Genomic DNA, 10,265 nt, shown 5'->3' with positions numbered 1-10,265 from the left:
TGAGGAGACTGTGATGATGAGGAGACTGTTAGGGATCGTGAGGAGCCTGTTAGGGAGGATAAGGAGTCTGCTAGGGAAGATGATGAGACTGATAGGGAGGATGAGGAGATTGATAGGGAGTGTGGGGAGACTGCTAGGGAGGGTGATGAGGCTGCTAGGTAGGATGTGGAGCCTGCTAGGGAGTGTGAGTAGACTGCGAGACAGGATGAGTAGACCTCTAGGGAGGAGGAGGAGACTGCTACGTAGGATGAGGAGACTGCTAGGGAGCGTGAGGAGACTTCTAGGGAGGATGAGGAGACTGCTAGGGAGGGTGAAGAGACTGCTAGTGAGTGTGAGGAGACGGTTAGGGAGGATGAGGAGACTGCTAGGGAGGGTGAAGAGACTGCTAGTGAGTGTGAGGAGACTGCTAGGGACGATGAGGACACTGCTAGGGAGCGTGACGAGACTGCTAGGGAGAATGAGGAGACTGCTAGAGAGCGTGGGGAGACTGCTAGAGAGCGTGAGGAGACTGCTAGTGAGCGTGAGGAGACTGCAAGGGAGGATGAGGAGACTGCTCGGAGGATGAGGAGACTGCTAGGGAGGATGAGAAGACTGCTAGGGTGGATGACGAGACTTCTAGGGAAGATTAGGAAACTGCTAAGGTGGGTGAGACTTCTAGGAAGGATTAGGAGACTGCTAGGGAGGCTGAGGAGGCCGCTTAGGGAGGATGAGGAGCCTGCTAGGGAGTGTGAGGAGACTGCGAGACTTGATGAGTATACCGCTAGGGAGGAGGAGGAGAATGCTTGGGAGGATGAGGAGACTGCTCGGGAGGATGAGGAGACTGCTCGGGAGAAGGAGGAGGCTGCTAGGGATGTTGAGGAGACTGTGATGATGAGGAGACTGTTAGGGGTCGTGAGGAGCCTGTTAGGGAGGATAAGGAGTCTGCATGGGAAGATGAGGAGATTGATAGGGAGCGTGAGGAGACTGCTTGGGAGGATGAGGGGACTACTCGGGAGGATGAGGAGACTGCTAGGGAGCGTGAGGAGCCTGCTAGGGAGTGTGAGGAGACTGCTAGATAGGATGAGGAGTGCAAGGGAGGATGAGGAGACTGCTGGGGAGGATGAGGAAACTGCTACGGTGGATGAGGAAATTGCTAGGAAGGGTGAGGAGTCAGCTAGGGAGGATGAGGAGACTGCTAGGGAGCGTGAGGAGACTGCTAGGGAGGATGAGGAGACTGTTAGGGAGCTTGAGGAGGCTGCTAGGGAGGATGAGGAGACTGCTAGGGAGCGTGAGGAGACTGCTAGGGAGCGTGAGGAGCCTGCTAGGGATTGTGAGGAGACTTCTAGATAGAATGAGGAGTGCCAGGGAGGATGAGGAGACAGCTAGGGAGGATGAGGACACTGCTAGGGAGTGTGAGGTGACTGCTAGGGAGCGTGAGGAGACTACTAGGGAGGATGAGGAGACTGTTAGGGAGCTTGGGGAGGCTGCTAGGGAGGATGAGGAAACTGCTAGGGAGCGTGAGGAGACTGCTAGGGAGCGTGAGGAGACTGGTAGGGAGCGTGAGGAAACTGCTAGGTAGGATGAGGAGACTGTTAGGGAGCTTGAGGAGGCTGCTAGGGAGGATGAGGAGACTGCAAGGGAGCATGAAGAAACTGCTAATGAGCTTGAGGAGACTGATAAGGAGGTGACTTCTAGATAGAATGAGGAGTGCCAGGGAGGATGAGGAGACTGCTAGAGGGGATGAAGAGACTGCTAGTGAGTGTGAGGAGACTGCTAGGGAGGATGAGGACACTTCTAGGGAGCGTGAAGAGACTGCTGCGGAAGATGAGGACACTACACGGGAGCATGAGGAGACTGCTAGTGAGCGCCAGGACACTGCTAGGGAGGATGAGGAGACAGCTAGGGAGGATGAGGAGACTGCTAGGGAGGATGAGGAGCCTGCTGGGGAAGATGAGGAGACTGCTAGGGAGGATGAGGAAACTGCTAGGGATGATGAGGACACTGCTAGGGAGCGTGAGGAGACTGCTAGTGAGCGTGAGGAGACTTCTAGGGAGGATGAGGAGACTGCTAGGGAGGATGAGGTGACTTCTAGATAGAATGAGGAGTGCCAGGGAGGATGAGGAGACTGCTAGGGAGGATGAGGACACTGCTAGGGAGTGTGAGGAGACTGCTAGGGAGCGTGAGGAGACTACTAGGGAGGATGAGGAGACTGTTAGGGAGCTTGGGGAGGCTGCTAGGGAGGATGAGGAAACTGCTAGGGAGCGTGAGGAGACTGCTAGGGAGCGTGAGGAGACTGGTAGGGAGCGTGAGGAAACTGCTGGTAGGATGAGGAGACTGTTAGGGAGCTTGAGGAGGCTGCTAGGGAGGATGAGGAGACTGCAAGGGAGCATGAGGAAACTGCTAATGAGCTTGAGGAGACTGATAGGGAAGATGAGGAGCCTGTTAGAGAGCGTGAGGAGACTGCTAGGGGGGATGAAGAGACTGCTAGTGAGTGTGAGGAGACTGCTAGGGAGGATGAGGACACTTCTAGGGAGCGTGAAGAGACTGCTGCGGAAGATGAGGACACTACACAGGAGCGTGAGGAGACTGCTAGTGAGCGCCAGGACACTGCTAGGGAGGATGAGGAGACAGCTAGGGAGGATGAGGAGACTGCTAGAGAGGATGAGGAGCCTGCTAGGGAAGATGAGGAGACTGCTAGGGAGGATGAGGAAACTGCTAGGGATGATGAGGACACTGCTAGGGAGCGTGAGGAGACTGCTAGTGAGTATGAGGAGACTGTTAGGGAGCGTGAGGAGACTGCTAGTGAGTTTGAGGAGACTGCTTGGGAGGATGAGGAGCCAGCTAGGGAGCGTGAAGAGACTGCTGCGGAGGATGAGGACACTACACGGGAGCGTGAGGAGACTGCTAATGAGCGCCAGGAGACTGCTAGTGAGCGGCAGGACACTGCTAGGGAGGATGAGGAGACAGCTAGGGAGGATGAGGAGACTGCTAGGGAGGATGAGGAGCCTGCTAGGGAAGATGAGGAGACTGCTAGGGAGGATGAGGACACTGCTAGGGATGATGAGGAGACTGCTAGTGAGCGTGAGGAGACTGCTAGGGAGTTTGAGGAGACTGTTAGGGAGCGTGAGGAGACTGCTAGTGAGTTTGAGGAGACTGCTTGGGAGGATGAGGAGCCTGCTAGGGAGCGTGAAGAGACTGCTGCGGTGGATGAGGACACTACACGGGAGCGTGCGGAGACTGCTAATGAGCGCCAGGAGACTGCTAGGGAGGATGAGGAGACAGCTAGGGAGGATAAGGAGGCTGCTAGGGAGGATGAGGAGCCTGCTAGGGAAGATGAGGAGACTGCTAGGGAGGATGAGGAAACTGCTAGGGATGATGAGGACACTGCTAGGGAGCGTGAGGAGACTGCTAGTGAGCGTGAGGAGACTTCTAAGGAGGATGAGGAGACTGCTAGGAAGGATGAGGTGACTGCTGGGGAGCATGAGGAGACTGCTAGGGAGCGTGAGGAGGCTGTTAGGGAGTATGAGGAGACTGTTAGGGAGCGTGAGGAGACTGCTAGTGAGTTTGAGGAGACTACTTGGGAGGATGAGGAGCCTGCAATGGAGGATGAGGATACTGCTAGGGGGCGTGAGGAGACTGCTAGTGAGCGTGAGGAGACTTCTAGGGAGGATGAGGAGACTGCTAGGGAGGATGAGGACACTGCTAGGGAGCATGAGGAGACTGCTTATGAGCGTGAGGAGACTGCTAGGGAGGATGAGGAGACTGCTATGTAGGATGAGGAGACTGCTAGGGAGCGTGAGGAGACTGCCAGGGAGAATGAGGAGGCTGCTAGGGAGAATGAGGAGCCTGCTGGGGAGGATGAGGAGACTGCTAGGATGGATGAGGAGACTTCTAGAGGATTAGGAGATTGCTAAGGTGGGTGAGGAGAATGTTAGGGTGGATGAGACTTCTAGGGAGGATGAGGAGACTGCTAGGCAGGGTGAGGAGACTGCTAGTGAGCGTGAATGTTAGGGAGGATGGATGCTAGGGAGATTGAGGAGACTGGTTGCTAGGGAGGATGAGGAGACTGCTAGGCAGGGTGAGGAGACTGCTAGGTGGGTGAGCGTGAGGAGACTTCTAGGGAGGATGAGGAGACTGCTAGGCAGGGTGAGGAGACTGCTAGTGAGCGTGAGGAGACTTCTAGGGAGGATGAGGAGACTGCTAGGGAGATTGAGGAGACTGGTTGGGAGAATGAGGAGCCTGCTAGGGAGGATGAGGAGACTGCTAGGGAACGTGAGGAGACTGCTAGGGAGGATGAGGAGACCGCTATTGAGCGAGAGGAAACTGACATGAGGATGAGGAGACTGTTAGGGAGGATGAGGAGACTGCTTGTGAGCGTGAGGAGACTGCTAGTGAGCGTGAGGAGACTGCTAGTGAGCGTGAGGAGACTGCTAGTGAGCGTGAGGAGACTGCTAGTGAGCGTGAGGAGATTTTTTGTGGCGACACATATTAACCTGTTGTCATGACCCTAATACATGCAAACTTATGTGGGCTTTATGCCATGTTGGTGTGTGATGATGTGTGTGTGTGTGTGTGTGTGTGTGTGTGTGTGTGTGTGTGTGTGTGTGTGTGTGTGTGTGTGTGTGTGTGTGTGTGTGTGTGTGTGTGTGTATGTATGTGTGCGTGCGTGCTTGTGTGTGTGCTAATTTGTGTGTGTGTGTGGTCAAGTCTCCTCAGTGAACCGAAGCCACTCTTGTGAGTAACCGGCCATTTGGGAAACACATCTTGATGAGACGTGTGAGCAGTAGGCTGATCCCATTTCAGAATATAATGATGAGTGGAGACATGTGAGCAGTAGGCTGATCCCATTTCAGAATATAATGATGAGTGGAGACATGTGAGCAGTAGGCTGATCCCATTTCAGAATATAATGATGAGTGGAGACATGTGAGCAGTAGGCTGATCCCATTTCAGAATATAATGATGAGTGGAGACATGTGAGCAGTAGGCTGATCCCATTTCAGAATATAATGATGATTGGAGACATGTGAGCTGTAGGCATGTATAATGATGAGTGGAGACATGTGAGGTAGGCTGATCCCATGTCAGAATATAATGATGAGTGGAGACATGTGAGCAGTAGGCTGATCCCACTTCAGAATATAATGATGAGTGGAGACATGTGAGCAGTAGGCTGATCCCATTTCAGAATATAATGATGAGTGGAGACATGTGAGCAGTAGGCTGATCCCATTTCAGAATATAATGATGAGTGGAGACATGTGAGCAGTAGGCTGATCCCACTTCAGAATATAATGATGAGTGGAGACATGTGAGCAGTAGGCTGATCCCATTTCAGAATATAATGATGAGTGGAGACATGTGAGCAGTAGGCTGATCCCATTTCAGAATATAATGATGAGTGGAGACATGTGAGCAGTAGGCTGATCCCATTTCAGAATATAATGATGAGTGGAGACATGTGAGCAGTAGGCTGATCCCATTTCAGAATATAATGATGAGTGGAGACATGTGAGCTGTAGGCTGATCCCATTTCAGAATATAATGATGAGTGGAGACATGTGAGCTGGCCAGGAGATGGAGCCAGTGTTACAGGGATGGAAAGACAAGGCCAGAGCACCAGTATAAAGGTTCCTGTGTGAAGATACTATGACTTCATCTACAGGCTACAACTAGGTAGTGCATCAGGCCTGTCTACTGTGGACCACTGTTATAGACTAGGCTCAACTTATAGACTAGACTCTGTTTACTATTGGCTTGTCAGTCATCAGCTTGGCAAGACTGCCAAGACCTTAAAATCCAAATGGCTAAACACACAAAAGCAAATCAGACTACCATTTTTTTTTCACAGTTGTTGAAATATGGTAATTTTGTCCATGTTTTACTATAGATAACAATATACAATGGCCGGTGGACCCACATTAAATATAAACATCATTTTCAAAAACATATTTACATGTGAGAGTTTTTTTTATTGCTTCTCTCTGACGTGGTCTACCATTCAACCCATTCAGCTCTGTCTACAGATGTCTCGCGTGTGGCTCTCTCCTGCCTAGTAACAGTATCCTAGGACCTAGCCCAATGTCCTGTCATCTCTATGGTAACAGAGAAACCCCCTTCTTGCCCTCCATATCCAGCCACTCACGCCTCTCTCTATCCACTGATCATAGAGGGTGTGCATGGTGGTGTTGCTCTCACCAGAGACGCTGACCCCTGCCTGCTCCCCCTCTCCCTTCTCTGAGTTGGGTAGTCCCGTTATTTAACCTCTCCTTCATTGGGCTAGTCTGATCAATTAGCAAACGAGATGTAAATAATACAATTAGACTTGATTAGTGAAACATCTGTTTATTTTATGTGTGTGTGTCTGTGTGTCTCTGTGTGTCTGTGTGTCTCTGTGTCTGTGTCTGTGTGCATGTGTATGCATGTGTGTATGTGTCTGTATGTGTGTGTGTGCGTGTGTGTGTGTATGTGTGTGCACAAGTATGCGTGTGTCTGTGTGTGTGTGTGTGTGTGTGTGTGTGTGTCTGTATGTTACCATGTGTAACTAACTCTGTGTTGTTTGTGTCACACTGCTTTGCTTTATCTTGGTCAGGTCTCAGTTGTTAATGAGAACTTGTTCTCAACTGGCCTATCTGGTTAAATAAAGGGTGAAATATATATATATATATTTAAATGTGTGTGTGTGTGTGTGTGTGTGTGTGTGTGTGTGTGTGTGTGTGTGTGTGTGTGTGTGTGTGTGTGTGTGTGTGTGTGTGTGTGGATCAGAAGCCCCACAAGTATAGTAAACGAAAAAATTAAACGACAATGTACCAACTGGGGACATTTTGTTAGTCCCCACGAGGTCAAATGCTATTTCTAGGGGGTTTAGTGTTAGGGTTAGAATGACATTAAATGTTAGGGTTAGGATCTAGGGTTAGATTTAGGGTTAGGGTTACACATTATCCTATCCCCAACAGGATACGTCTGTTTTGATCAATGGGGATGTGAGTGAAACGTGACTTTGGCTACAGCGCTGACATCAGTTGGGATGGCCCAGGATTACATCTACCACTTTAGTAGATGCCTTTGAAAACACTCCATCGCTACACACGCAGGCATGCACGTATGAACACAAACACTAATCACTCTCTCATTCTCTCACACACACACGCAAACACACACACTACATTTTCTCTCTCTCTCTCTCTCTCTCTCTCTCTCTCTCTCTCTCTCTCTCTCTCTCTCTCTCTCTCTCTCTCTCTCTCTCTCTCTCTCTCTCTCTCTCTCTCTCTCTCCCTCTCTCTCTCTCTCTCTCTCTCTCTCTCTCTCTCTCTCTCTCTCTCTCTGTCTCTCTCTCTCTATCTCTCTCACACATATATAATATCCACTGAGTTATGATAATATACAGCCTTGTTCCCACCCCTGACATTTAGTACTGTGGAGGGGAGTGTATTGGTGGGTTGGGTGGTGAGAGGGGCTTATAAGCAGACTGGCAGCAACAATAACACCATGGAAATGCAGACTAGGTCCCACGGGCCAAATGTAGTGCACTATATAGGGAATAGAGTGATATTTGGGATGCAACCCATGGAAATGCATTGATTGACGAATTCAGTCTTCCCACGGGCCAAATGTAGTGCAATCTGCTTTCCTCTTCAACAGAAAATGATAGGCTGGATTTAATATCTCCACTATATTTCAATGTGATGACGGATGGGTCCTGGTCAGCTCATATTGCATATCTCTAATATCACATATGCACATCTTGTGGGAATATTCAGGAAATATTCAGGGAATTTTGTGGGATATAGTGGGAATATTGGCTAAGGATATTCTCACAGCGGCCTATCTGACCCCAGTGATGCAAAGTATGGATAACTTACTGTCCATATGATTAATAACATGTTTGACATCTATGAAAAGTGAATGAAGTGTTATTTGAAACATATTATAATGAATTGGGATCGTCAGACTAAATATACACCCTTTAAAAAAGAGATCTCTTCCACGTGTAACATTTAGGAGTCTAAACACAGATCCACAGGCCTATCGAAGTCAACATACAACATACAGCATTTCCTGTCTAAACACAGATCCACAGGCCTATCGAAGTCAACATACAACATACAGCATTTCCTGTCTCGTGTAGCTCAGTTGGTAGTGTGTGGTGCTTGTAACACCAGGGTTTGATTCCCATGGGGGACCAGTATGAATCAAAAGTATCAACATGTATTTAGTCACTATTGTAAGTGGCTCTGGATAAGAGCTGCCAATATGGCAGCTCCAAGGTGATTTGTAGTATAGAATGTATACAACAACACATTCAAGAAAACAAATAGAAATTATTAATAGAAAATAGACCAAATATTGGGGCCTCCCGAGCGGCACAGTGGTCTAAGGCAGTGCTAGAGGTGTCACTACAGACCCGGGTTACTGGGCTGTATCACAAACGGCTGTGATCGGGAGTCCCATGGGGCGGTTAGAGGAGGGTTTGGCCGGGGGGGACATCACTTGGCAATCGTGCTCTAGCGACACCTTGTGGCAGGCCGGGGGCCTGCAGGCTGACCTCGGTCATCAGGTGAATGGAATGGGGTTTCCTACGACACATTGGTGAGGCTGGCTTCCGGGTTAAGCGGGCGGGTGTTAAGAAGCGTGGTTTGGCGGGTCATGTTTCGGAGGACGCATTGACTCGGCCTTCGCCTCCCGAGCACGTTGGGGAGTTGCAGCGATGAGACAATATTGAAATTGGGGAGAAAAAGGGGGTAAGATATAAACAAATTATTAAAGTGAAGTACGTAAAAAATTTATAATATTTCTTGTGACACAAGGACCAGGCTATTACAGTGTTTTTGTGGCTCATGTGACGGTCGCAGACGGAGACAAAATCACTGTCTGTCGTCAAGGTCAGACAGAGGCGCGTCCTTTCGCTTCAAGAGCGCCAGAGAGAAATTCAACTCAAAATCAATCGCCCTTGAACCCCTTTGTGTGTGTGTGTGTGTGTGTGTGTGTGTGTGTGTGTGTGTGTGTGTGTGCATCTTCCCGTGCCGCTATAATTACCCTGCTCAAGATATATTCAGCGGAGGAGGAGGAGGGGGAGAAAGACGACGTTTCCGCACTGAATGAAAATATCTCTGTTGCACAACAACAGTACCGCTGCAGAATGACCGAGATATGCTCGAGCAGGTCTGTGCTGTGCAGCCGCAACGAGCTGTGTTGCTCTCGCATGGCAGGGGAAATAAAGACAGGATGAGTGAAAGAGAGAGAGATAGAGATAGAGAGAGAGAAAGAAAAGAAGAGAGGGAGAGATGGACAGAGAGAGAGAGAAACAGAGAGAGAAAAAAGTGACAAAGTGACAGAGAGAGAGAGAGAGAGAGAGAGAGAGAGACATAGGGAGAGAGAGAGAGAGAGAGAAACAGAGAGAGAGAAAGGGAGAGAGAGAAACAGAGAGAGCGAGAGAGAACGGGAGAAACAGAGAGAGAAACAGAGAGAGAGAAAGAGAGACAGAGAGAACAAGAGGGACAGAGAGACAGAGAAACAGAGAGAGGGAGAGAGAGAGAGAGAGAGAGAGAGAGAGAGAGAGAGAGAGAGAGAAACAGAGAGAAACAGAGAGAGAAACAGAGAGAGAATGAGAGAGATACAGAGAAAGAAACAGAGAGAACGAGAGAGACACAGAAAGAAACAGAGAGAACAAGAGAGAAACAGAGAGAGAAACAGAGAGAGAACAGAGAGAAACAGAGAGAGAACGAGAGAAACAGAGAGCGAACAAGAGAGAAACAGAGAGAGACAGAGAGAGAATGAGAGAAACAGAGAGAGAAACAGAGAGAAACAGAGAGAGAACAAGAGAGAAACAGAGAGAGAACAAGAGAGAAACAGAGAAAACGAGAGAAACGAAGAGAGAAACAGAGAGAAACAGAGACAGAAACAGAGAGAAACAGAAAGAGAAACAGAGAGAGAGAGATGAAGTTTATAGAAAGGAAGTCTTCATATCTATATAATCCTTATTATTCACAGGCACCTGAGCAGCAGCCAGCAGTCAGCCTCCAGCCTAATCCAGCATTCATAGGGAGGGAAGGAAGGAGCGAGGGAGGGAGGGAGGGATAGCAAGATGGCCGGATGGGAGGAGAGAGACAGTCCCTCTCCCTCCTACTCACCTCCTCCCTCCTTATTTTCATTCATGGCACAATCAGTGACACACGCACACTCTATCTCTCCGTACACACACAGTCTCTGGCACAGTCCCTCTCCATCAAAAGAGTCGTTCTCTCTCTTTCTGTCTCTATCTCACTTCCTCTCTTTCTCTCTTTCTC

The 10,265-nt window shown here is 49.4% G+C and overlaps 1 protein-coding gene across 1 annotated transcript; it reads left to right on the top strand.

Moving 5' to 3' along the window:
- Window positions 1–2,076: 2,076 nt before the first annotated feature.
- LOC139401903 (golgin subfamily A member 6-like protein 22) lies at window positions 2,077–4,439 on the top strand (the record flags this gene model as incomplete). The annotated part of the gene is made up of 3 exons (XM_071145909.1): window positions 2,077–2,190; window positions 2,304–3,748; window positions 4,100–4,439. Coding segments are annotated over exons 1-3 (1,899 nt in total), but the record flags the coding sequence as incomplete, so codon positions are not given.
- Window positions 4,440–10,265: the final 5,826 nt, after the last annotated feature.

Source organism: Oncorhynchus clarkii, unplaced genomic scaffold, assembly GCF_045791955.1.
Source record: "Oncorhynchus clarkii lewisi isolate Uvic-CL-2024 unplaced genomic scaffold, UVic_Ocla_1.0 unplaced_contig_656_pilon_pilon, whole genome shotgun sequence".
NCBI classification, from domain to species: Eukaryota; Metazoa; Chordata; class Actinopteri; order Salmoniformes; family Salmonidae; genus Oncorhynchus; species Oncorhynchus clarkii.
The sequence above is the reverse complement of the archived record's forward strand: the minus strand, read 5'-3'. Positions and strand labels throughout refer to the sequence as shown.